Here is a 27,240-nt window from a genome sequence, read left to right as displayed (position 1 = left end):
AGAAGAGTGCAAGCACCAAGTGTGATGAGCTTTTGCTTAAAGTCACAGGATATAAGCCATCTTCTCAGAGTGTCCCATTTCATATGATCACCAGAAGGCTGCAGCGTTTGTAAACGGAGTTCTAGATTTTTCTCACTTTGTAAGAACTCCTAGGAGTGGCCCATGAGAGCAGTGAAAACTGTTGAGCTGAGGCAGCAAACGGAATGAATTCCTTACAGATATGTTCACAAGCAAAAGGATAAGGAGGAACTTTAAAAAGTGAGAGCAGCCCTAACCAGTTTGGCTCAGTGGATGGAGCGTCGGCTTGCGGACTAAAGGGTCCCAGGTTCGATTCTGGTCAAGAACACGTGCCTTGGTTGCGGGCACATCCCCAGTGGGAGGTGTGCAGGAGGCAGCTGATCGATGTTTCTAGCTCTCTATCCCTCTTTCTTCCTCTCTGTAAAAAAGCAATAAAATATATTTTAAAAATAAATAAATAAAATAAAATAAAAAGTGAGAGCAGCGACCAGAGAGGGAAGTGAGCGCTTCCTGGGAAGGGGTTTAAAGGTTCTGGGCCCTGAGGGTATCTCAGCCTGGGGAGGGGTGGGGTCCAGGGCTGACTCCGGGCTCCTCCCCTCCACTCCAGGTGACACTGGGGCCTGAGTTGCCCAGGAACCCAGGGGTGGGAGTGACCGTGTATCTGTTGGTGTCCTTTTTGCTCAGCGGGTCTGTGGTAATGGCTGTGAGGTGCCACCAGGGTGAGCCTGCGTTCCAGAAGCCAGATGAGATGTCCATGGTGAGATGGGGGCCGGGTTGGGGGGCCGCCATCCCAAGCAGAGCAAGTCCCTGGTGCCTGAACACTTCCTTGTGTGTGTTCTTCTTCCAGGGAACCATGGGCCAAAGATCATCCTTGTTCATCGCCCACCAGAGCAATCCCTGTAGGGTGGGGACTTAGATGGGCCTGGGCACCTGGGGAGGGGCAAGGTTGGAATAAAGCCCCTACTATTCCTCTGAGGCCTCCTGAATTATGGATTCCTGTCCTACTACGTGCTAGGGTCACAGTGCGGACCATTTCTCTACCCTCATGGGGCTCACAGCCTTGAGGGACGGAGACAGTCTACCGCCAGGGGGTCAAATAACATTTCAGATGGTTCCGAGGGCAACGGAATCACATGTTGGGGCTGTGGCCAGATTCCAGTGGCCTGTGTGTCCAGGTTTGCTGACCGGGCAGGGAGGTTTCTCTGGCGAGGCAATAATTGAGCTGAGACCTCAAAGGTGGGAAGGAGCACCCTGGGGAAAGCCGGGCGGGTGTCACAGAAAGCAGGCACAGCAAGGAAAAGGGCCCTGGGGTAGGAAGGACATGGGGTGTTTGGGAAACAACAAATAGGTGTGTGGTCCGTGGGAAGGAGGGTGGGTTTAACCTGAGCACCTGGTGGAGTTTTCAGCCAGTAAGTGGTGGGCTCTGCTTGGTCTTCCTTCAGGTGTTTAAGGGGCAGATAAGCAGAGGGAGAAGGCGTAACAGGAGGCAGGGGCAACCCTATGCAAAGGCTTGCAGGCAGGAAAGCCCAGAAGCATGCGGAGAGCAGGGAGTCAAAATGCCCCTCCCCCCATTGCTCAGTCCTGCTTCTCAGGTCTGAGCTGGCCCTCCACTCTCTCCCCTCCCATTGGACAGGAGGGAAAACCGAGTTTCAGAGGAGCAGGCCTGGGGCTGGGGACCCTCGGCAGGTCAGTGGACTGACTCTTCCTGCTGCCTACTCCTGTCCCCACCAGGACCTTAAGGCTTCTCCAGCAGGGACATGGAAGCTTCGTGCCCCTTGGCCAAGACTGGGGGCCTGGAGCTGCACCCTCCGGGCTGGGTTTATCCTGCTGTAAAATGAGTGGTCAGAGAGCCTGAAGTCAAGGTCAACCCACACATTGGGGAAAAGCCCGCCGGAGGGACAGTCATGCTCTGATGATTCCTGGGGACAGCAGGCAGCAGTTCTGGTGAAACATTAACTTGTGGCGGCTCAGGAGGCAGAAACACCAGAGGAACTCCTTTCCCTGCCACAGGCCCCATGAACTTTCCTGGGGCCGGGTTTCAGCTGCAGCTCCAGCCCCTGCTGTTTGTGGAGGGGTTATTGACCAGAGAGGCAGCGCAACGTGGTGAGCAACTTTCCGGGAGCCTCCAGGGACCCCTGAGGGCCACCCCCAAACCCTAGAGGGCTCTGCGGTGAAGCACAGTGTCCCAGACCTCAAGCTGGTAAAACTTTCCCCGTCTTATGGCACCTCTCTCTGTCTCTCTGTCTCCCTTCTCTATATATATCTCTCTGTCTCTCTGTTCCTCTCTCTTCGTCTCTTCATCTCTCTGTCAATGTCTGTCTCTTTCCTCTTCCCCTCTCTCTCTCTCTCTCTCCCCCCACTCTCTCCATCCCTCTGTCCCTCTCTCTCCATTTTTCTCTCTCTCTGTGTTTCCATCTCTCTCCCTCTCTCATAAGCAAACACAGGAACAATTAAACTTAACACCCCCCTACCCTGTTCTCCCACACACTAGGTCAGCCTCCTGGCCACTCTCTCTCTTATACCCGTCTTGGTGATATCTCCCGATCACTCTGCCTGCAGCCTCCTGGCTGGGTCCTGAGGGTGGTATGTGGTGTGTCCAGTCTGGGCCTGGTGCTCAGATAGTTAAAGGGCTCTGCTGAGGGAACCCTGGACCGCCCTCTTGGGCAGGTCCCATCCTCCCCTACCCAGCTCCATGGCAGGTCACAGGACTCTGCAGTGGCAGTGAGTGCCAGGCCTGCCTGGGCCTCACAGAGCCGGTGTGAGTCTGGAGTGCTCTCAGGTGGTGGGCTGGGTTCTCCAAACCCTCCAGAGCTGGTTTGGGAACTGATGGCTCCCCCATGGGACCCGGGACCAGGGGACTTCTCCCTGAGGGATCTGATGGTCCCAAGCTGCTGACCACAGCAGGGAGAAGGGAAGGGGCTTGAGGAGTGTATGTGGGCACTCAGCCCCTGTCCCTGGATGGAGGCCCCTGCAGAGGTTCAGGTGGTGTCCACACTGGTGCCTGTGCTGCGGCCTAGCTACCTCAATTGAGTATCTGTGGGTTCCAGGAGAGGGTACAGGGTGTGGGAGTGAGCTCCCCATCTAGGGGGCATGGCTGGACTACTGGGGCCTGGGGTTTCACATCCATCTCCCCAGGTTCAGAGACGCCTGCAGCATGAGGCGCAGCGGAACAGCACTTTCCTTCCTGCTAAGTGAGGTGAGTGGTAGGAGATGACCTTATACAGGCCATGGGGGAGGGGTGACCCAGCAACCTCCTACTCGGAAACACCCAGAGCTGCCTGGAGACCCACTTCCAAGTGGGAAAACCAAGGCCCGAGAAGCCACTCGAAGTCTGAGACTCAATCCAGGTGTCTAGTCCAGGGTTGCAGCCACTATCTTTGGGTACAAGGGACCAATGGGGCAGGGGAGGCAGACTCTTGGGTCTGGAACCAAGGTTTTTTATTGCCCAAGGAAAGGAGGCCACACCTTTGGGGCAGAGCCAATGGCCCCATTCTGGGAGACTGGAGCAGGCTTAAAGGTGGCAGAGAGCAGGATTTAGGCAGTGAGCTCATTCAGCAGGAGCTGGGTTTGAATCCCAGGCTGGTCGCTGACACCTGAGTGGCTGATAACCTCTCCAGGACTATTTTCTTGTTAAAAAAAAAGGGGGGGGGGGGCTAAAACCTTGAGAGAGATCTGGATGAGCCAGCAGGCAAGTACCCACACACATTAGTACATTTATCCACCCCCCATCTCTGAGCCACATCTTCCTCCTCTGTAAAGTGGGGACCTCTTGGCACTCCCCCAAACATTCAGTTTACAGCATCAGTCATTCCCTTTGCACATGGAGCACCTAGTGCCTGGCCTAGTGCTGTGCATGGGGCACAGAGACTCATAGACTGGGGAGACAGATGTTAAGCTAAGACCAAAAATAAAGTAGGTGAGTATGAGTGGGGCTGCCCAGGCTGGGCTGGAAGGGCTTCTCTAAGGAGGTGACAATTGAGCTGAAGAATGGATGAAAATAAGCAGCCAGGCCCAGCCAGCATGGCTCAGTGGTTGAGCATTGACCTGTGAACCTGGAGGTCACAGTTCAATTCCTGGTCAGGCACATGCCTGGGTTGCAGGCTTGATCCCCAGTGTGGAGCATGGAGGAAGCAGCTAATCAATGATTCTCATCATTGATGTTTCTATCTCTCTCTCCCTCTCCCTTCCTCTTTGAAATTAAAAAAAAAAAATCATAAAGCAAATCACATCCCTTGAAAGCCCTCAATCCACTCTCAGAATTAATTCCCGCCCTAACTGGTTTGGCTCAGTGGATAGAGCATCGGCCTGCGGACTGAAAGGTCCCAGGTTCGATTCCGGTCAGGGACATGTACCTTGATTGTGGGCATATCCCCAGTGGGGGGGGGGGGGGAGGGTTGCAGGAGGCAGCTGATCAAAGTTTCTCTCTCATCAATGTTTCTAACTCTCTATCCCTTTCCCTTTCTCTCTGTAAAAAATCAATAAAATATTTTTTTTTAAAAAAGAATTAATTCCCGCCCTAACCGGTTTGGCTCAGTGGATAGAGCGTCAGCCTGCGGACTGAAAGGTCCCAGGTTCGATTCCGGTCAAGGGCATGTACCTTGGTTGCGGGCACATCCCAGTAGGGGGTGTGCAGGAGGCAGCTGATCGATGTTGCTCTCTCATCGATGTTTCTAACTCTCTATCCCTCTCCCTTCCTCTCTGTAAAAAATCAATAAAATATATTTAAAAAAAAAAAAAAAAAAAAAAAGAATTAATTCCCAATTCCTCACCCCACCCCTGAGGCCGTGCATCAACTCTTCACTCCACTCCCACCTTCTGCTGTTCCTCAAACCCACCAGCTTATTCCCACCTCAGGGCCTTTGCACCTGCTGTTCCTTCTGTCTGGTGTGCTGTCTCCCAAGCTCTCTCCTGGTCAGCTCCTTCTCCTCTTTCAAGTCTCAGATGAAAATTACCTCCTCAGAAAGGCCCCCTAACTATGTTTGAGTGACATTTATTCCCCCCCCCCCCATCACTCTCCAGGTCCTTACGTGGCTTCATTTTCTTTCTAGCACTATGGGAACTACCTTATTTATCTGTTGGATAAATAAATGAATATGAATGTGGGCAAGTTTTTACCACCTGAGCTCAGTTTCCCCAAGCAGAAAATAGGTAGCTGACATCAGTGGGCTTCCTGTCCTGGTAGGGGCCTGCTTTCCACACACCCTCTGCTTTCCCTGAACACCATCCCAGCTGCTGGGAACCCTCCCTCCTGGGGGAGGCCAAGTGTTGACTACTTAGATATCTGCATCAGAATTCAGGTGCCTGTGGAATAGGGTGGGGATGGTCAGTTGTGCTCAAATGGGGGGGGGGAGAGGGAGGCGGTCAGGAATCTTGGGTTCTAAAGGGATCAAATCTGTGCAAAGAGCTGGGGGAGAGGGTAGCTAAGCAGCCCCCAGCTGTGTAACCCACAGCAGGTCATTTCTCTGTGAACATTAATGTCCTCCTCTGTGGCATGGAAATAAGAGAAGAAAAGGAGCTGTGCCATTTCCCGGCATCTAGTAGAGGCTCTGAGGTGTGAACTGATGTGCACTCCCTTCGGCTTCTTCCTTGCTCCCCTTGCCCTGGCTCTGGCCCTGATCAGCCTTGTGGTCTTGGACTTCACTTTCTAAATCTGAATGTTTAGTCTGATGGTGGACACAGACTCATTGGTGAGGCTCAGGGGCAGAGCAGAAAACGGCTGGGCCGCCCCTTTGAGCTCCACGTCTCCTGCGTCCCCACGTATTTCTTTTGACCCCCCAGCGCACACCCTCTGCTGTGGGTTCCAGTTTTGGTGCCACTCCCTAGGGTCAGCACCGTGGACAGCTCCCAGCGTGTGGCTGGTGCGAACAGCTCCCTATTCTTTTTGTACAGCAAAGGTGGAAATTTATTAAAGAACAAGCACAGACTCCCACGTGGGGAGGGGGAAAGAGTCCCCTGTTCCTTTTTTTAATATATAAGGACAAAAAGAACAGCGATGCAGAGGGCATGGGGACAACCCGGACGGTGGCCTTTGGCAGCGGCTGAAGCAGGAGCTGGGCCAGGAGGCGGGCGGGGTGGGGGCAGGATGCTGGCTGGGAGCTGAGGGGGGCCTGGGTGCGGCACCGCCCGTGGGGTTATGGCACGTGTGGGAGTCTTCACGGAGAGCCGGCCACAGCCGGGAGGGACCGAGGCGGGGCGGGGTGAGCAGGCGACAGGCACACGGGCACGCGGGGGCCGCCAGCCCGGCCACCTAGATCGGGAACCTCTCTGAGTCCGGGAGGAAGTCAGGGAGGAAGGCAGGGTCCGGGAGGCCTCTGTGGGAAACTCCTTAGGGTCAGGGCCCAGTGGGGCGAGGCTAGGCTCTGAGTGGCGGGCCGGCCCTTCCAGAGGGCCCCCTATTCTTTTGTCACCAAGACCCAGAGGAATTGGTACTGTTTTCATACCACCACCCCTCCCCCATGGGGAAACTGAGGCATGCTTGCCCTAGACCGGGCAGCATGAATTGAACCAACCCCAGATCTGTTGGGCTGGAGAACTTACATTCCCCACTCATTAACTGAGCCTGATTCTGTTTGGTGTTTAAATGCCTCTAGTGTTTACTCAGAGCATGCTTGCAAACAACCTTTTACTTAATTTCTCCTATCCAGTCCTTTCTTTAAGAAATGAACTGAGGCTCAGAATCCAGAATCCCATCTCCACCATTTATTTACCAACTGCAACCTTGGGCAAGTTACTAAAGCTCTGAGTCTCAGTTTTCTTTTTTGTAATATAAAGATAATGGTACAGTATGGCCTCATTGTGCCTCATGAGCTGACCCACAAGGGTTTCTTAGAACAGCACCTATGTGGAATGAGTATGCAAGAAAGATTGGCTATTGGTACTGCCATTATTATTTACTTGTTTATTTACTACATGTTTTATTTTTATATTTTAATAAATAATATACTTTATGAAATACCATTAAAGTGCTTATTATTATAACAAATAGTATAAATTACATGATGTTATAAATAATGAATATATTGCATATTAATGGATTAATAAATAAATATTGCTGCCCTAACCGGTTTGGCTCAGTGGATAGAGGTCAGCCTGCGGACTCAAGGGTCCCAGGTTGGATTCCGGTCAAGGGCATGTACCTTGGTTGCGGGCACATCCCCAGTAGGGGGTGTGCAGGAGGCAGCTGATCAATGTTTCTCTCTCATCAATGTTTCTAACTCTCTATCCCTTTCCCTTCCTCTCTATAAAAAAATCAATAAAATATATTTTAAAAAATAAATATTGCTGTAATACCTACTATAAGCCAGACACTACTCACATCCGGCAAGGTTGAGGTCTATCTCCCCATTTCACAGATGAGGAAACTGAGGTTCAGAGAAGTAAGTTCACTCAGTGCGGGGAGTAAAACTGAGATCCAGCTCTCTGGGCCAGTCCAGGTATCTGGGTGAAGAAATCTCAAAGCAGCATGGTCCCAGGGAGCCAGGAAGGTCCCATGCCTGGGAACTCACTCATGTCTTGTTACTGTGTCTCTCCCTAGCAGGTCCGAGAGTCTGTGGATTCCAGCTCAGCCCCTGTAAGTCCCCGTGGCAGTGGTGTCATCTGGAGACGCTTCTCAGGGACCCCATTGCTGCCACCGCTGTCGAGCCGCCTCAGGCCTCCTGGAGAAACTGAGCCCAGCTCCTGTGTGGTGTTCACCATCGGGGCTCGAGGGACAGAGCAAGGCCATGGTCCAGCTTCAGGCAGGTGAGGAGGCAGACGGGGATCAAGGGGGTCAATCCCAGGAGAGAGAGGAAAATGCCTCGTCTAGATGGACCTTTCTTTAACTTGTTCATAAAGCACATATTAAGCACCTATTGTGTGCCAGGCCCTGTACTAGGGGCACAGCCATGGGCACGTAGGTGCTCATAGGCTGACGGTGGAGACAGAGTCATACCAACTGGAGAGATGAAGGTGCCATGGAGCCCAGGGGGCTTCTGACCCAGCACTGGGGAGTAGAAGGTGAGAAAGGACTTATTGGAAGAAGTGGCATCTAAGGATGAAGGGGTGGCTTAAAGAATGAAGAGAATCAGCAAGGAGGAGCACAAGGAAGGAACAGATTGTGCAAAGCCTCAAACTCAAGAGGACCAGGTGTATGAGGAGTTGAATACGGATCAACATGGCTGGAGGGTGGAGGAGAGCCTCGGGAGGTGGGAAAGGGCTGGACCACACAACAACTCGGGGTGTAGTGGGGAGCCATGGGTGTGTTTTCAAGAGTGTGAATGGATATGATTGGCATTTTAAAAAATTCCTCTGGCTTCCAGGGGGAGGGGGGTGTTGTCAGGGGCAGGGTGGATGCAGCAGGAGCCCAGTGAGAAGGCGGTTTGGGGCAGGAGATGGTAGTGTCTGAACCAGGGTGGGAGCCATGGGCTGGAGAGAAGTAGGCAGATTCAGAAATTATTTATGAAGTAGACACACCAGACATTGGTGGACACCCACAGAGGGTAAGTGAGAGCAGGGGTTGGTATGGGCAACTCCTTGTCTTTGACCCTTCACATGTGACATTTGTTTACATCCTTGCAATGATGCCAAGAGGTGGGAACACCATCATTACCCCCACTTTCCAGAATAGAAAACAAGCTTGCAGAGGGGAAGTGATAACTGACCAGCAGGAGAACACATGTCCCCCACCAGTGGGTCAAGTTGTCCCTCACTGTCAGTTTTGGAGGACAGGGGACTGAAAGGAAGGCTAAGAACTGAGCCATAAAGTAAAGAACAGGCCTAGCCAGTGTGGCTCAGTGGCTCAGTGTTGACCCATGACCCATCAAGCAGGGTTCAATTCCCAGTCAGAGCACATGCCCAGGTTGTGGGCTTGATCCCTAGTAGGGGTCATGCAAGAGGCAGCCAATCAATGATTCTCCGTCATCAGTGATGTTTTTATCTCTCTCTCCTCCCTCCTCTCTCTCTGAAATCAATAAAAACATACTTAAATTTTTTTAAAGTAAAGAACAGAGAAGAGTCACTTGTTTTTTCATCACTCAGCAAGACATGGCAGTACTGAGGCTTGAGCTCAGTCTCTCTGGCTCCATGGCCCAGACATTTTCCATTTCTCCAACCTAGTAGCTCAGTTGGTTACAAGCGAGGGTAGAGGGTAGAGGGTAGAGTCTCCATGGGAAATATCCATAAAATATCCTCTACGCCCTCTGAAAAAAATCAGGGCTCTTCCTGTTCACAAATTTTCTGCACCAAGTGGCTTCAAAGGCCTTCCTACCACAACCTAGTGCCTGCACTTCTCAGCCCAACTCTTGTCCACATCCACTTCTTTTCAAAAATTGTATTTATTGATGAGAGAGAGAGAGACAAGAGAGAGAGAGAGAGAGAGAGAGAGAGAGAGAGAGAGATTTGTTGTTCCACTTATTTATGTATTCATTGGTTGATTCCTGTATGTGCCCTGACCAGGAACCCCCAACCTTGGTGTATCAGGACAATGCTCTAACCCCGTGGTCGGCAAACTGCGGCTCGCGAGCCACATGCGGCTCTTTGGCCCCTTGAGTGTGGCTCTTCCACAAAATACCACAGCCTGGGTGAGTCTATTGAAGAAGTGGCATTAGAAGAAGTTTAAGTTTAAAAAATTTGGCTCTCAAAAGAAATTTCAATCGTTGTACTGTTGATATTTGGCTCTGTTGACTAATGAGTTTGCCGACCACTGCTCTAACCAACTGAGCTACTTGGCCAGGGTGTCCACATCTACTTCTGTTAATCATGATAGAAAATGTTCTCAACCTTCCTTTTCCACTTCCCAGGAAATTTCTCCTGAGATTAGAATGCCTGGCGGGAAGGGCCTTGAGTTTCTAGAACTGGGGAAGGGAGAGGCATGCCTGTGAGGTGGGGCCCATGGTGTGTCACAGAACAAATGAGATTCTGCCATTTCCACTGGGCATTAGTGTGGCTATAAAAGGGTGCCCTTCTATGCCCACTCCCACTGTTGGCGGCCCTGACCAGAGGCAGCTTCTGTGTGCCCACCCCAGGCATCCAAGTTTTTCTGTTCTTCCCAGTTCCCTACCCTGTGTGAGTGAGGAGTTTTAGGACTCCAAAGAGACCCCATCTGAGTCTGAATGGCTAAGCTTACCTTCCTGAGCTTGGTGGATAGATGGCCATTTGTTACTACCTCTGAAGACCAGAGCCTTTGACTCTGCTTCCAGACTCCTTTGCTACCCTCACTGGGGAGAGTTGAGGACCCGCCGCTGTTCAGCACCTCCTGGGCGGACGGTGCCCTAGTCTGGAGGTGTTCAGGAACCCCGGTCTCCCTGCCTTGACTTCAGCACCAAGAGGTCGAGGACAGTAACCCGCTGTCTCACCCACCCTCAATCTACTACTACCTTCTTCCCTTTCAAAACCAAAAGAAGGGACAGTGCCTTGACGCTGGGGGTCTCCCAAGCCCTGTCTCTCTGCTCTCCATTCGGCAGCAATCTGGAGGACAATTTCTGTCTTCTCCACTCCAAGTCCATGTCTTGACAGGAAAACGACAGACCATTCTCGGCGCGGGGGGGGGGGGGGGGAGGGGTCTCCCCAGCACCTGTCTCCAACCCCCACGCCCAAGTTTTCCACCTCCCGACGCCCCACCCCGCTATCCTTCAGCACCATTGGACACGGACAGCTCCTTGGTGTCAGCCCCACCTTGAGCCCCTGTTTACCACCGCTGGCGCGAACAGCTCCTCGCCTCCACCCTCGCCCTGGCAGACCAGGGAGCAGACACTGACACTCCTCATTCCAGGAAGGCTCCCTCCCCTCCTCTCCCTGCTCCCCTCCTCTGGCGCATGGAGACCCTGGGGGTACAAGAAGGGGCGCAGGCACCCAGCGAGCTGAACCGCGCTCTCAGCGGCCAAGGCTTAGCCAAACCCCTGAAGCACCTGTGGCGGCAGCCGCGGTGCCCCATCCGTATCCAGCAGCGATTCTACTCGGACCCAGACAAGTCCGCGGGCCGCAGCCAGCAGAACCGGGGTCCGTGGCGGGGGCTCCAGAAGTCAAGGTGCTCCTGGCCCACTTCCTTCCATAGGTGGTAGGTGGGCGGGGGCAGGGCCCTCCCAAGGCGTGGGGAAGGAGAGCACGGACCTGTGGGAGTTGGGAAGGGTCCTTGCTTCTCCAGGAGGCGGGGGTCTCTACTGTTCGGCTGAGGCCGGTGCTTTAGAGGAAAAAACTGTTTTTACATGGGGTGACGCTGGGGTGGTGATGTCATGATTGTTTAGGGGTGTGTGTGCCTGGGAGTGCCAGGTGTGGTTGCATCTAAGCGTGTGTGTGAATATGGGCAATTGTGACCCTGTGTGTGCTCCGACCTGCTGCGTGAGTGTTCACAGCCAGCTGCCTCTCTGTGGGTGATCAGAGGTACTCGGTTGTATGTACACCAGCTGTGTATCTGCCTGTGTGTTTTGCCCTTGTGGTCCTTGTGGGTATGTGGACCAGCGTGACTGTTCTCACTCTGACACAATTGAGGTCCTTTAGACCCTGGAGTGTCCTCGGATGTTTGTGGGGTTGTAGCCACTCTGAGCATCTAAGAGGAACAGGTCGGGCTGTCCTCAGCCCTGGGGGAAGGAGCTTGCTCTGTGGCCTGCCTTGCCACCAACCCTCTCCCCTACCACTGGCCCCTGTCGCCAGAAGGAGGGAAAGCCTCTTGGGAGCCTGAGCACAGGGATGTTCCTTCCTTTAAGAAAGGATGGGGTGGAGAAGGGGGTGTTGAAGTGGGAAGGGCTGATCTTCCTGTTTCCTGTAAAAGGTGAGTGGGACAATAAGAGAGAGATGGAGAGAAACAGCAGGTGAAACAGGGGCCTTGAGGGAGCCAGAGGTGGGAGTCTCAGCTGCTGGGCCAGGGCTGGAGGGCCCAGGAGCAGGGCCCAGGAGTCCCAGACCCTTCTTGGGTGGGAGGGGGAGATAGAGCAGGCCAGATCTAGAGTCCTGGGCTTGGTCAGGCTGGTCACCTCAGGGGAGTCGTTTTCCTCTCTAGATCGTCATTCTCCCACCTTGGTCCATGGACCTCCTAGGATTATTGGCTTCTTGATCTACAAGCTGGGCCTAACTCCCCAGCCCCAAAGCATCTGGAGCAGCTGGGACTGGAGCTCTTCCCAGGTGACCCAGCAGGTCCACTGCACCCATTTCCACTTCCTAGCCCTCAGCTCCTCCTGCCTCCCCGCTCCCAGTGACTCATAATTTTCCATCTTCAAGAAAGAACAGAGACTGGATTTGGGCCTGTCTAGGGGGAGAGCCCACGTCGCTCTGGAAGGTTCTGGAATGGGTGTGTCCCTGTGAATGTGTACTTGCGAATCCTGCCCATGCATGTATGTGCTGATGTGGGGGAAGGGGCTCAGCCCTTAGGTTCAAGGCCCATTGGGTTCAGGGCCAGTGTGCTAGGTGCTCCCCAGCAAGCAGAGAATACTAATGAAATGCAAACACACAGCTGTACTTCCTGTATTCTTTGAGAACTTGCTGTGTGGGAGCCTGGTCCCCCACTGTGGCTCTTTTCCCCACTGTCCCGGGTGGGTCACTTGGGTCGGGGAGGGTCCTAGCATCTTGTTCAGCAAACATTTATTAGCTACCTTCTGTGTGCCAGGTCCTGTACTGGGGACACAGCCATGGGCAAGCAGGTGCTCACAGGCTGATGGTGGAGACAGACTCATACCACCTGGAGAGAGAAGGCCTCTGACCCAGCTTTGCAGGGTAGGGTGTGAAGGGGGCCTGCTTGGAAGAGGTGGCATCTAAGCTTAACCTGAAGGTTGAAGAAAAAGTAGCCTGAGTGCAGGGAAGGGTATACCAATTAGATGGAACAAATTGTGAAAAGCCTCAGACTCAGAGGATCAGGTATATGAGGAACTGAATATAAATCAGTGTGGTTGGAGAGTGGAGGGGAGACTCCCTACTACCTCCCAAGCATTGATTGAGAACCTACGGAGTGTTGGGTCCTGAGGGCATAGCTGGTAGCAAGGCAGACCTGGTCCTACACTTGAGTGGCTGGTGGGCAAGGCAGAAACAAATCAAATAATCATGACAATAAATGTGAAATTGTACTTGTGAGAGAAGGTGCTCTGAGAACATTTACCCAGCTGGTCAGGGAGGGGTTCCTGGAGGGGTGATCTGAAAGATGAAGAGTCAGCTGGGGAAAAGTGTTGGGGCAAGGGCATGTGTGAGAATGAGCCTGGCTGATTCAAGGAACAGCAAGGAGCGGGACGAAGCCGCCACAGCGTGAACCAAGAGGAAGAGGGCGGGAGGCCAGCAGGGGTCAGGCATCACAGGGCCTCCAGAGAGGTGTGGATTCAGATGAGGAGCCACAGGAGGGTCTGGAGCAGAGGAGGGTGAGATCAAACTCATGTGAGCATCTATACACGTGACACCGCCCCCACTCTCTTCTCTCTGTCTAGACTCCATGGAGACAGGAAAGTCATTTCTCCTCCCCTGTTTGTCCTTAAATGGGCACAACAGCACCCACATCCTGTCTCCCTGGGGCCGTCTGGTGGCAGAAGAGTAAAGTGCTTGCCCATGGCAGGGATGCTTAAATTGGGGGGGATGGAGTGATGTGCTTAGGGCACCAGAGACTGCTGGGCACCTCCTCAGGTCATGCAGCACACAGGGACAAAGTCAAGGTGGGGGTCCCCGGGTCCACCCATCCTTCAGCCTCTGCCCTTTACCCGGCAGGGATTGGGGCCACCCAGGGTCAGGCAGGCCAGATTCCAATGCTGAGTTTCAGCTATGAGTCTCAGTGTCTCCATCCAAAAAGCTATTAATAACACATTACTGTTAAAACTGTTAATAAAATATTTAAGGTTGAATCTATTAATGAACATTAATATTAAACTACTGATAAAACATTCATGAAGTTCGGGACTTCAGAGGGGATGGAGCCAGTTAAGCATTAAGTGGGAGAGAGCACCGACTGGGTAATCTATGTGGCAACTGAACACAACTCTCTGTGCCTCAGTTTCCCCATCCCCAAAATAAGCATAACAGTCCTCACTTTCAAGAATTGCTCCGAAAAGCAAGTGACTTTTAGGTGCACAGCCCTTGGCTCAGAGCCAGGCAAGTAGGAAGTGCTATTTGTATTGATGCGCTTAGTCTTAACCTTCCATTTCATGTCTGTGACTTTAGGGGAAGGACTGAATTCCTCTGTGCCTCAGTTTCTCCTTGGGGACATAAGACTATGCAAGCCCTCCCATGGAGCTGGGATGGTGTCAAGGCTCCTGGGAGGGATCCTGGCCCCAGAGTCTCCACCAGGCCGATCCTGGCAGCCTCTAGCCCCTGGGGATCGGCTATAATTAGGTGCAACCGCAGCAGCTACAGAGGGTATTTTTGTCTCGGGGACAGCAAGTCTGGTTCCCACCAGGTGTCTGGTTGTAGGGCCACAGATGGCAGGAGGGGGTTCCCGGACAGACCCTTGAGACTCCTTGTCCTCCTGGGCCACAGCATGACCCCTCTCTGAACCTCCATTTTTCTCATCTGTACAATGAGGCCAATAGTGTGGTTAGGAGGTCAGGAGAGGGTCAGGATCTCCTCTCTGTGGTGCCTCAGGCTCCCTCCATTGAAGCCCTGATCACCCCAAGCTGTATCTCATATTTCCCTAGGCGTGCCAGAAATGGGGGTGCCCCACAACTGGTATAGTTCTCCGAGAGGCAAGGCCTAGACAGTGGGGGGGTTGGGGAGGCCCAGCCTCCCTGGACCTCAGTGGCTTCTGCCTGTGATGTGGGCATTTGGGGTCCTGCCTCCAAGTGTGACATCCTCTGAGATGTGTTTCCTTTCCTGCAGTACAGGGCAGGGCTACCAACCCCAGCACCTGGTATAGGCCCCTGAACTCCCAGACACCAGAGGTGAGGGCTCCCTTTCCAACTCCCCCTCAGGTCCTTCCTGGGGCGGGGGTGGGCGTGGGTAGCTGATGCTTCACAGAACAGGAGATCTGGCTGGAATGGAGAGCGGATGTTTGTACAGTGGAGACAGCAAGAGAGGGAAAAGGATCCAGAGACAGGGCCTGGGGTATGTCAGAGCAGGTGGGGGTCATGTGGGGACTTGTGGAAAGGAACTGGAGGAGGAGGAGCCTTTTTCCAGCCCTCTGCCCTGCCATGAAGTTTTGTGTCTGTTACCACCTTGTTGGTTTCCTCAGTTTCCTCACCTGGCAAAAGAGTAAGGGTTTGTTGCTGCTGGGCAGCCCCTTTGTGGCTCCAGGCCTCAGTTTCTCCATCTGGAAAATGAGCAGAGAGGGGCTGGAAGCGCTGTGTGGGACCTGGGCAGCCCCTCAGCAAACTTCTGCCTAGGTGCTCTGCTCATTATGGAGGGTGCTTCCCTTTCTGGCTTCTACATCTCACTCTTTGCAGCCAAGTTATCCCAGACAGCTGCACTATTGTGAGACAGGTTGGCTGACGAAAGTAGAGTAATATCCGAGTTCTAGGCCCCAGAGGGCCGCCCCCAAAGAGGGGAGCAGAGAGTGGCACCCAGCTCCGTGCCTCAGTGTCCCCATTTCCCCGGGGTGGGAGCTTCCCAGAACGGACCAGTGGTGAGGCGGGGCGGTGCGCCCTCTGTCCCCTCTCCGAGGGCTCCGCCCCCGCGGCCGTCAAGAAAAGTTTCCACGGCCCACGCTCCGTCCTGCCTCCACGCTATCGCGGCGATGCAGGGTACCCCCGCGACTGCCCCTGCACCTGGGCCTGGCTCTCCCCGGGACTCCCCGCGCAGCTCCCCCGGGCTCTTCAGGAAGCTCCTGGTGAACCAGAGCATCCGCCTGCAGCGGCGCTTCACCGTGGCCCATCCTCTGTGGTGAGGGGAGAGGAGAGCTGGAGGGGTCAGCGGAACCAGGCTGGAGGTGGGAAGGACACAGTCGGGGAGAGCTGGGGCCGGAGCTGGGGTCGGGGCGTGGGCGCTCTGCCCCTCCTCGGTATCTGTCTTCCCTTGTCCTATCTCGGTCTCCCTCCACCCACGGTCTGGACACAAAGCCGGGTTCCTGCGGCTGTCCCTTCCCAGCTGTGCGTCCCGGAGCAGGAAGAGCTGAAGCTCACGTCTCCTCCTGACCCTCCCGCCTGGGCAGGCGGCCTGAGCGTCCCGGGAGTGAGGGGAAGGGCGGGGGTCACTCCCCGCTTGGTCTGCTCTCCTACATCCGTCCCGGTGCCGGCGAAGAAAAGGCCTGGGGGCTTCACAGGAAACGCTCCGTGTCCCCGAGGAAGACCCGATTTTAGGATGCATGGCACCCATAGCGTAAGAGAGGAATTTCGCGTCCCAGACTGAGCGAACCCCCGAAGCGCAACACGGTGGTTTCCTCCAAGGATCTGTCACCTCACTGGGTTCGAATCCCGCCCCTTCAGGAAGCGACTCTTTGGGGTGTGGGGGCAAGGCTAGGGTCGGAGGTGGGGCTTGTGGGCGCCGACCCTGTCTGGCACCTTGCGCGGCGCGGTTCCTGCTGCATTCACACCCCCTGGATAGTTTGGCACCCGGCGGCTCAGAGGCTGGAGGTCCCTTCTTCAAACGGCCAGTGACAGCTGGCGGGGGCGGGGCAGTCGTGGTCGTGGTCTCTGATGGCGCCATTGCAGCCCGGGAGGGGGGTCCCAGGTCCGGGAAAGCGCCCCCGGAGCACCCACCAGACGCCTGCTAAGGGTGGTTCCTGCGTAGGGATCCGGAGAGAGCGCAGGGGCGTTGAGGGAGCGCCCTCGGGAGCCAGAAGGTGAGGCTAGGATGGCGGGTCCCTCCGAGGCCCTCGTGCCTCAGTTTACCTGTCTAACCCATGGACAGACATGCGGCTTCCACAGTCAGGGCGACCTCGCCTCGCGCCGCCCGCGTCATGGAATCACAGTCTGACCCCGCCACTCCCAGCTAAGATTAGAGCAGAAAAAAAACAAAACAAAACAAAAACTTCCCCGGTTGTGACCAGCCTTTAAACCTGAGCGCCGACTCATTGGATTCCAGCCCAGCACCCTGTTGGCCTCCCTCCCCCCTGCTCCCTCCCCCCGCTGCAGCCTCCCTAGTTATCCATGGGTGCGCTTTCCCAGACCCTTGGGGAGAGGCGAGGAGGGAGAGGGGTGGCCACTCCTAGGCCTCCCTCTCGGAGGGCAGGTTACTGTGTCAGCCGCTGGCAGCGCCCCTCCGCTCGCCCCCGCGCCCCTAGCCAGGCAGGTCAGTGTTAAGAAGCCCAGCCCTCCTCCTGACATCACCAAGCGGGAGCTTCGACGCACGCGCGGTAATGGCTTCTCTTCTCTGCTGATGCCGAACTGGCCGCGGAGAGAGCGGCCGGACAAAGCCAAGCGCGCCCGAATTCTCCGGAGTGTGGCCGAACACAGCCGAATGTTCCCGAACGCATCCGAATCTGCCCGGGCGCGGTCGGACGTAGTCAAGTCAGAATGAACCCGCCCGACCGAACTCAGTTGGACCAGGCCCAATAGAACTTACTCAAACCCGACCCCGCTGGACCGAATCCAGCCGAACCGGACAGAATCCTGCCGAATCCCGGACGGGTGACCTGGCGGGGGACTAGGTGGACACGGACCCTAGGCCAGAAGCCCAAGTTGTGGGCGGCCCCCGGTGTCTACCTGTCTCCTGCCTGCCCTCTCAAAGCCCATGACCTACAGCAGCCTCTCTCCGTCGCAGAACCTCTGCTCTTGCTCACGTCCCCTCACACTCTTTCTCTGACCTCTGATCCCAAGGAGGATGAGCATAGATTCTCCATTAACTAGTCAGGGTGTGGCGGGAGGGAGGGACAGGGCTGAAAGAGCTAGGAGGGAGGAATTGAAGGTTGCTCGGAGCAAGGGGTGCTGTGGGGAGGATGGTGCTCCGGGAAGAGGGCATGGCCCCTAGCGGAAGCCTGGAGGTGGAAGAGTACAGGCAGAGCGTTCGCGTGAAAATGAAGCAGGGGAGTAAAGGATCTGGGGGCGTGGTCGACTAGGTTGGAGCAGGGCCAAGTGCGCTGAGGGTGTGGGCCGGGGGAGGGAACAGGTGACCCAGGGCGTGACCAAAACTGGCTGGGGACGGGGCCTCTCCCGGCTGTGGGGAGCCTTGGAACTGGCCTGATTTAGGCAAGATCCAGGCCCCTCCAGAGAGGAGAGCCCAGAAAGTCAGTTTCCAGTCTCTGTGAACTTACCATGCGACCTGGACCTCAGTTTCCTTCTTAGTAATATAGAAGCCCAGTTGTCATTCTCAGGTGCTCAGTTGTAACTACGTAAAAGCGCCCTCGGAGAAGACTCTGCCATGCCTATATTAGAGACAGGGTAGTCGATGTCCAAAGAAAGGCTGAAACCTACCCATGGTCACACAGACATCTGGGGACAGATCTGAAGCTCACGTTCTGGAGTCTAGACTGGTCCCAGTGGGAAGGCTGGTGCCAGGTCCCTGGGTGGGGGTGTGACTGTGAGGCAGGTGGACAAACTGTAAGCTACTCCTTCATGGCCCACCGTTTGGCTCCAGGGAGGATGTGAAAGGACAGGTTGGAGCCACCAAAGGCCATCCGCTTGCCAGGCCCCTTGGCTCTGACCATGCCTCATCTGTTTCCAGCTTTGACCTGGAAAATGCACTCTCGCGTGGGAGAAGCGCTCAGGACCCTCAGGTCGGGCCTGGCCTTGGCCAGGTCATCCAGGCCCCTGCCCAACACAGCCAGCGGCGTGAGTCCTTCCTGTACCGCTCCGACAGCGACTATGAACTCTTGCCTAAGGCCATGTCCCGGAACTCTTCTGTGGCCAGCGACCTGTGAGTCTGGGGCTGGTGGCATGACACCTACTCGTCTCTTCCTCCTTTTATTATTCCATTCAGAACACCTCCTTCAAGTGGCTTTTTGAGCTGGGTTTTGAAGTTTAAGTAGGAGTTTGTCAAGCAGCCACTTATTCAGTTGAACATGCCTAGGATGATATCTGGTGATCTGTGCTTGACTTTAGGCTTGGGTTGGGTGGCAATCCAGAAACATTAAGGACAATTAGTAGCAACTGAACAAACACCTTAATTAGACCTTCCTGGTAGCCATAATAAAAGGGGAAATATAATAATATCCCTGCTTCCCCCAAGGCTCAGTTTCCTCATGTGTGAGGTTGGAGGGGCTATAGTGGCTTTCAGGGAAGAGTCAGGTAAGGGGAGCCCAGGGATTAATAGGGCCCCAGGAGGAGGAGTCGGGAAGGAAGGATGTGCTCAGAGGAGGGCATAATGTGGGCAAAAGCTGTTAGATGGGACCGCGCGGGACATCTCCCTGGCCGCCCTTTCTGATGTCCTATCTCCCCACAGACATGGAGAAGACATGATTGTGACACCCTTTGCCCAGGTGGGTGCCCGCTCCTCCCCCTTCCCTGCGTGAGGCAAGCAGGCAAAATCGATCTCCCCTTTTCCAATGCTGATCATTCCCCTCCCAACAGGTCCTGGCCAGTCTGCGGACTGTTCGGAGCAATGTGGCTGCACTAGCCCACCTGCAAGGCCAAAGAGCAGCCAAGTACATAGTGGGTTGGGTGGGGGTGGGGTCTGGCAAGGAGAAGGGCAGGGCTGGAAGGAGGGGGTGGGCGGCCGACAGGTGGGCTGGATGGGGCGGGACCATTTGGGTGAGGTAGGCCACCCCAGAGCGGACTGTACTGCAGGCAGACATCCATCGGGAACCCTCCATCTGGCAGTCAGCCCCCTCCGCCTACAGGTAATTCTCCTGCTCCTACCCCTTCCTCACACTATGGGACTGCTGTCAATTTCTTCTCCATGGTGACCTCCCCAGCCCATGTATCCTTAGGCTGTGCTCATTGTAACCCTCCAAAACACCCTCAGGGATGGCATCTACCATGCCCAAATGACAGATGGGGAGGCGGAGGTCCAGAGAGAGGCAGAGACCTGCCCATGGTCATACCGCCACTGGGAACAGATCTGGAGCTCAAATCCTGGGTTCTTGAGTGGCCCCATTGGGAAGGGCTGTAGGGTCTAGATGTAGAGATGGAGACATGAAGGGGTGGGGTCACCGAGTAGGGGTGGGGCAGGATTCTGATGGCTCAGCCCCCAGAGGACACTGGGAAGAAGCTGGCTTTGGAGACACTGGATGAGCTGGACTGGTGTCTGGATCAGCTGGAGACACTGCAGACCCGGCACTCGGTGGGGGAGATGGCCTCCAACAAGGTGAGGAGGGCCAGCGAGCAGAGATCATTTGCCTCCACCCACAGTGCCCCCTCATCACTGTCCTCACCTTCCCCGACAGTTCAAGCGGATGCTGAACCGGGAGTTGACTCACTTGTCTGAAACCAGCCGCTCGGGGAACCAGGTGTCAGAGTACATTTCCCAGACCTTCCTGGGTGAGCTGTGGTGGGTCACTGCCTGGGCAACATACAGAGGTAGGAAGAAAGAAGAAAAGACCTCAGTGAGGGGAAGACAGAGCAGACAGACATGGACACCCCCAGCCACATGGTTGAAGGAGGGCTGGGCCAGAGGGAGGAGCAGGAGGAAGATCCAGGAGAAGGGGACATTAAAGCCAGGGTTGTGAAGCATGAGTAAAAGTTTTCCAAGAAGGAGATGAAGGAAACCAGATAGCTGGGTCTCCAGCTTGGGAGCTAGAAAGGACATTGAGCTGTTTGGGGGAAAACACTGAGCCCCAGGCTCTCAGTGGCCAAGTGCATCAGAAGAGGTTACTGAGATCAGCCACGAAAAGAGGGGTAGCTACAGGCCACATAGGGACTTTGCTCTGAGCTGACTGGGATCCAGGTAAAAAGGAAATAGGTTGATCCTGAGGCGTAGCAAAGTCTGGGACCTGAGACTAGGCAGGACAACCCTAGCAGGTGAATCGGCTTCTCTGAGTCCCACCCTGCCCTCCCTCCAGACCAACAGACTGAGGTGGAGTTACCCAAGGGAACCCCCAAGGAACCCTCGAGGCCCATGTCCCAGATCAGCAGCCTGCAGGGGCTCCCCCACAGTGCCAGCCTCTCCACAGCCACCATCCCATGCTTTGGGGTCCAGACTGACCAGGAGGGGCAACTGGCCAAGGTGGGTTCCCACCTAGAATGCTGAGACCTGGATTAGGCTTCTGGCTCTATCTGGATGCCCTAATTTGAGCCTCAGTTTGCCCACTTGTATACTGGGCAAGTGAGGTGAAATATAAGATCTGGGGGAGGGGCTCACAGGTTCAGAGTCTGGGGAAGTTGGGCCCGGGTCAAGCTCCAGTTCTTCACATTTTAGGAACTGGAAGACACCAACAAGTGGGGGCTTGATGTATTCAAGGTGGCAGAACTCAGTGGGAACCGGCCCCTCACAGCCATCATATTCAGCATCTTTCAGGTACCTCCCATGACCTTGGCTACCAATACCCCTGGAATTCTTTCACCCCTTCCTACCTCAAGACCTCAGGGGACACACACCCTTCAACTCCTCCCTAACACCCCTGAATGAAATCATTTGAGCAGGGCACTGAAGGATGAATAGGAGTTCACTAGGCTGAACAGTTCATTGCTGATAGTCAATAAGCCTCAGCTCTGGACCCAGGCCTGAAGAGACCTAGTCTGGAGGGAACTGTTGTGGGGGTCAGAGATAGACCAGAGGGCAAGGTCAAGGACCAAGTGACTTCAGAATTGAGGGCATCCTGGAAGATGGGGCATGTGAGAGATGGATAGACGTTCAGAAGGAGAGAAGGTGTAGGAACAGTGTGTGCTGCCGCCTGGAGGAAGTCCTAACGGGGGGCCGTGGTGAACCAGAAACGGGACCTGCTCAAGACATTCCAGATCCCAGTGGACACACTTGCCACCTACCTGCTGACGCTGGAGGGTCACTACCACGCCGATGTGGCCTACCACAACAGCCTGCATGCCGCTGATGTGGCCCAGTCCACGCATGTGCTGCTGGCCATGCCTGCACTGGAGGTATGGTCCCATGGACAGGCTGGGCAGGTGCAGGGTGCAGTGCATAGGGCCCACCCCTCAGCTCTTATGCCCATGCCTGCTCAGGCTGTGTTCACAGACTTGGAAGTCCTGGCTGCCATCTTTGCAAGCGCCATCCATGATGTGGACCATCCTGGGGTCTCCAACCAGTTTCTCATTAACACCAGTGAGTTGGGGGCCCTGCCTCTACCTGTCAATTATATGATCTCCAGTGGTCCCATCCCTGCTTTGAGCCGAGTCTCCCTGTTCATGAAATGGCTGTGATAATCTTCTCTTCCTTGGGTATTCAGAGCGGGTCCAGGTACATAGTAGACACTCAATAAACAAGAGAATAACAAATGTTGGCAAAGCTAATCTGAGCCCACTGAGATTTTAAAGTTTAGGGACCTTTGAGGTATATGAAAAACTCTGTCAATAAGCAATTATTGGGCACCTCTTGTATACATCCCAGGAGAGCCCTCTCACTTGAGGATCCCAGAGTCTAATTGGACAAAGATTCAATTGTTCATTCAACCAGCACTTAGTACACACTCTTTCCTGCCATGCCAAGTCCCCAAGGAGTCCCCAGTCTCGAGGAGGCAGAGCAGAACACAGATGCCCCCAGCCCCATGGAGTCAGGGCATGGCCAGAGAGAGAGAGAGACAGGTCATAGAAGGGTTCCTGAGGAGGGGGCATTAGGGCTGGAGCTTCAATGCATGAGTAGGAGTTTGCCAAGAGTTCACCAAACCTGCCTTTTGGAGAAGTGGGTTGGTGGGGCAGATGGTGAGGCTCTCCACCTTCCGCACAGACTCGGAGCTCGCGCTGATGTACAACGACGCCTCTGTGCTGGAGAACCACCACCTGGCTGTGGGCTTCAAGCTGCTGCAGGCAGAGAACTGCAATATCTTCCAGAACCTCAGCACCAAGGAGTGGCTGAGTCTGCGCAGGATGGTCATTGACATAGTGAGGCCATAGCGATGGACGGGGTGGGGCCATCTTCACCGGTCGGATCTGGGCGTGCCTCCACTCTGAGCCTGAGCTTCCTGGTCTATAAAATGGGGCAATGACCCTCTAAGCCCTGGGTGGGGTGACCAGGCCCTTGGTCCTGCCCGCGGTTCACATATAAGCGATGTGAAAACTGAGCTTCCGGGGTTTCAGGTGCAACTTTTTTGAGCCTTTAGTCTGTCCGTTCGGTGTTTTTCAGGTTGGAAGACACCAATAAGTTTTGGAGTCTTGGGCCTCATTCAACCACTTTATAAGCATTTGTTGAACACCTATTGTGAGCTTGCCCTTCACAATGACCAAGACAGTTCTGGCCTTTCTGAGATGACAGTTCGTGAGGGAGATGGACACGTGGGTGGGAGCGATATTGGGAACCCCGAAGCAGAGCTGTGATGGATGATTTGTAGGCAGAGCTGTGATGGGGCCATGCTCAAGGTCAGGTAGGGCTTCCCCGAGAGGAAACGCTGAAATTGGAGTCTGCAGGGTGGGGAGGGGAGGAGCTGGTGAGGAGTGTTCTTGGCAAAGAGAACAGCATGTGGGGAGAGCTCAGAGGAAACGAAGGCTCCCAATGAAGAGAACCTAAAAATGTGGTGAGACAGAGTTGGAAGGCATCATTTGGGGACCGACTGGAGGTTTAGGAAGAAGTTTTGAGACTTTTGTCTAATTCTCAGAGAAGCCCATGGGCTGGGTAATGGTTATTCCTGGGCTGGGTCCATGTGGATCCAGTGAAGTTGATTTTTAAACAATTGTGTTTGGGGCCAAACTTCCCTCCAAATTGCTGAAAACAGCCCTCCCAGGCACACATGGCCATAGGGAAGTTTGGGGAGCACCAGGTCAGGTTCCTCCCAGCTTCAAGACCAACTATGGCTCCCATGGCCCTCTGGGTAAGTCCCCCCCTCCTCCCTGAGGCCCTCTCCGCTCCTGTCAGCCTCACTTGCTCCAGCCATAAGTGCTTCATCTATGTTTCCCAGCTCATCCAGCCCCAGGACCTTTGCACAGGCCATGTCCTGGGCTGAGCCTCACTGCTGCCCTCAGCCCCCACATTTAATCTTTAACATGTGGAATGCATCCCATGAGCCTAAAGACCTGAGATGTGGGACCCGACTCAGCTCCTCTTGTGAGCTGGGTTTGCAGCCAATCTCATTACATCTCCCCATTTCATAGATGAGGACACAAACTCGGAGGGCTGAGGGGCTGAGGGGTGTGATGTCTGGGAGTAAGGGGTGGGGTGGGAGCAATGCTCATACCTGTCATTCCCCCCTCACCTGCCCTCAGGTGCTGGCCACTGACATGTCCAAACACATGAACCTCCTGGCTGACCTCAAGACCATGGTGGAGACCAAGAAAGTGACGAGCCTGGGAGTCCTGCTGCTGGACAACTACTCTGACCGCATCCAGGTGTGTGGCTGGGAGGACCCTGGGTCTCCACGCCTCTCATTTAGCTACACTTACGAAGCGTCGTCTGTGCACCAAACTTGAAGAAACGGAGGCAGAAATGCTCACGTGACTGTGCCTTAGCCATTCCTTCCCCTCCCGGGCCTCAGTTTCCCCAGCTGGAAGAGGGGCGTGTCCATGGTACCGGCCTGAAAATGGGGGTTAACCAGGCCTGGGATGGCCTGGCCCGAGCCCTCCCGAGCCTCGGTCTCCTCAGGTCTTGCAGAACCTGGTGCACTGTGCTGACCTCAGCAACCCCACTAAGCCGCTGCCCCTGTACCGCCAGTGGACAGACCGAATCATGGCCGAGTTCTTCCAGCAGGGAGACCGTGAGCGGGAGTCGGGCCTGGACATCAGCCCCATGTGTGACAAGCACACAGCCTCAGTGGAGAAGTCCCAGGTCAGAGGGTGACTGGGTCAAGCTGGCAGGCACTGGGGAGGGGGAGAGAAAGGAGTAGCTGAGCCGACCCCATGAGTTCTGGCTTGACCCCTGGCTGGTCAACGAGGGAGTGAGGCCTAAGGGCGTGGTCTGCCCTGGGCTGTGGAGTCAGGCGTCAGGCGGGGATGCATTCTCTCTGGGCTACAGGGAAAGGGATCTGCACTCAAGGGGGTTGAAAATGTCTATTCTGAGTGGTGTGGGGCCCCTGGAGGGGCTCTTAGTCTGGGGACACCTAGCCCTGAGGGGTCTGTGCTGGGGTGGGAGGAAAGACTTAGGGGTTGGGGGAGCCCAGAAGGGGCAGGGGAGACTTTCTAAAAGAGGGGTTGTTTGAAGAAGATTTTGAAGGATGAGTAGGCATTGGGAAAGGGCATTCCCAGGAGAGAGAACAGCCTAGGCCTGGAGGCTTAACTGGGTCTGGGTTCCATGGTGACTCACAGCACAGCCACCTCCCCCACCCAACCCCGTATCACCCCCCAGGTGGGTTTCATTGACTACATCGCCCACCCACTGTGGGAGACCTGGGCGGACCTGGTACACCCCGATGCCCAGGACCTGCTGGACACACTAGAGGACAACCGCGAGTGGTACCTGAGCAAGATCCCCCGCAGCCCCGTGGATCCCACCAGCCCTGAGCAGGGCGGCCTTGACAGATTCCAGCTTGAGCTGACTCTGGAGGAGGCAGAAGAAGAGGAGGAGGAGGAGGAGGAGGAGAGAATGTTGGCTCAGGAGGCCTCAGAGTCACCTGGCACTGACCTCCTGTCCCCTGAGGCCAGCTCAGACCCTGGGGCCTTAGGCCTAGACAACCAGAGGACCGTGGGCAAGCCCTGCATGGACCATGAGGGCAATGTGATGGCTGAGCCATCTGGCTCCTAATGGCCCCTAATGAGTGGGTGGACTTTCCAGGATGAGGTCCCAGATGACTCATGCCTTGCCTTCTCCACACACGGAGGGAGACAACCTTAGTTATAGGCAGGTTTCAGGATTGAAGCTGGCTGGGGTCCACTCTGACCCCTGGCTCTGCTGAGCTCTCTTCCTCCAGCGTCAGCTCTGACGCTGGGGCTGAGTCAGGCCCAGCTTCTCCAGTGGTCACTCTTGAGCCACACCCATCACTTATTCTTTCATTCTTTTTTTAAAATTATTATTCTTTCATTCTTTATCAGATATTTATTAGGCACATACTGTGTGCCTGCTATTGGCCTCTGGGGCAGCCCTGTGCAACGGGGTGAGGAGTCAGCCCCAAGGAGATACCCCCCACAGGCACCTCCCTTTCATCTGCTGGGCAGCTCCCTGCAGGAGAATGGGACCTTGAATGGGGAAAAGCTTTGCCCAGTCCCAACTCTGGTTCTGGAGCTCTGGAGGGGGTCGTAAGGGGGCAGCAAAGAGAGGGCTCTGTGTGGGGACCTCTCTGAAGACTGATGTGGCCTGTTGCTGCTTGTGTATCAGTTATTGCTTTAAGTAGCTGTAATTTCTGTCTTCAGCGGTGCCTCTGGGTGCACCTGTTCTCTCTGACCTCAGGACCTCCTGCTGGCCCCTCCCCCCATTCTCCCTCTTATAGAACAGCAACAAAAGCACACAATTCCTGTCACTCCTACGGTGGGTCTCTGTATCTCCCAATTCTGAGGGTGCCCCAGACACCTCCTAGGGAGGCCTCCTGGGCCTCAGTTTCCCCTCTATGGCCTGATCCTAGTATTGGGGAAACTTTGGTTGAGAGGTAGTGTCTGTGACCACCCTGAAATATCTTAGAAATCTGGGGCATTGAACGTTTCTCTGAAGTTAAATAAACCTTATTAACTTAAACTAGTATGTCTATTTCATGGATGGGGAAACTGAGGCACAGAGCAGTCCTGTTGCCTACTTTAGGCCACGCTGCTGGGTGCTGGACATTAGCTAGCGGCGCCCCCTGGCGGCAGGAGGCGCGGCGCATTTGGGGGTCCTGTTCTCCTGGCTGGCCTCCCCTCTCGCATATCACTGGTTGGAGCTCAGCCTAGGGCAGGGGGTATAGGCCGCCCTGTGTTCAAGTGTCAGGTTCAATTCCTGTCTCCGGAAGGCTCAGTATTCCACCCTGGAACTTGTCTCTTTCCCAGCGTGCCTGAAAATTTATGTGTGACACAGGTCCTCCCAGCATCCTCTGGCTTCCAGAACAGCTCCCTCCATTACTAAATTACTCCACTGATAATTCATCATCACAATTAATGATGACAGTCCACAGAGGGGAAATTAAACGTCATCTGGGTCATGAACTTGATGCATTTGCTTCCGGATCTTTAAAAGGCAATTTTTATTTTTATTTTTATTTTTTTTTAGGGAATGATTATTTACAGTTTTTCTCCCTGCCCCCTTACTTACAAGTAATGCATGCTCACCTTAGATAATTTGGAAATAATGGAAACATAAAGATGAAAATAAAGTTCAGTTATAATCTCACTCATAAACCTTCTGCTTCAGCATTTCACCTTATTTACCTCTGAATTTTTCTTCACCCATTCATAAGAATGCTAATATATTCCCCTTGAATTTGTGCTACAGGCATCCCTCTCACTCCCCGTTACTGACTGCACTCTACCTACT

At 54.7% G+C, this 27,240-nt stretch overlaps 1 protein-coding gene across 1 annotated transcript; it reads left to right on the top strand.

The window, feature by feature from the left end:
• Positions 1-3,172: 3,172 nt before the first annotated feature.
• On the top strand, positions 3,173-25,511 carry PDE4C (phosphodiesterase 4C; the record flags this gene model as incomplete). Its single annotated transcript, XM_080671758.1, is given in 17 exon segments — positions 3,173-3,214; positions 7,553-7,758; positions 18,493-18,684; positions 19,210-19,246; positions 19,338-19,411; positions 19,554-19,606; positions 19,961-20,073; positions 20,153-20,246; positions 20,768-20,931; positions 21,124-21,222; positions 21,636-21,800; positions 21,885-21,984; positions 22,606-22,760; positions 24,075-24,197; positions 24,451-24,633; positions 25,150-25,479; positions 25,482-25,511. Coding segments are annotated over 17 exon segments (2,160 nt in total).
• Positions 25,512-27,240: the final 1,729 nt, after the last annotated feature.

This window comes from Plecotus auritus (genome assembly GCF_963455305.1).
Source record: "Plecotus auritus genome assembly, chromosome: 6".
Classification (NCBI taxonomy): domain Eukaryota; kingdom Metazoa; phylum Chordata; class Mammalia; order Chiroptera; family Vespertilionidae; genus Plecotus; species Plecotus auritus.
Note: the sequence above shows the minus strand (reverse complement) of the source record. Positions and strands in the feature narration are given on the sequence as shown.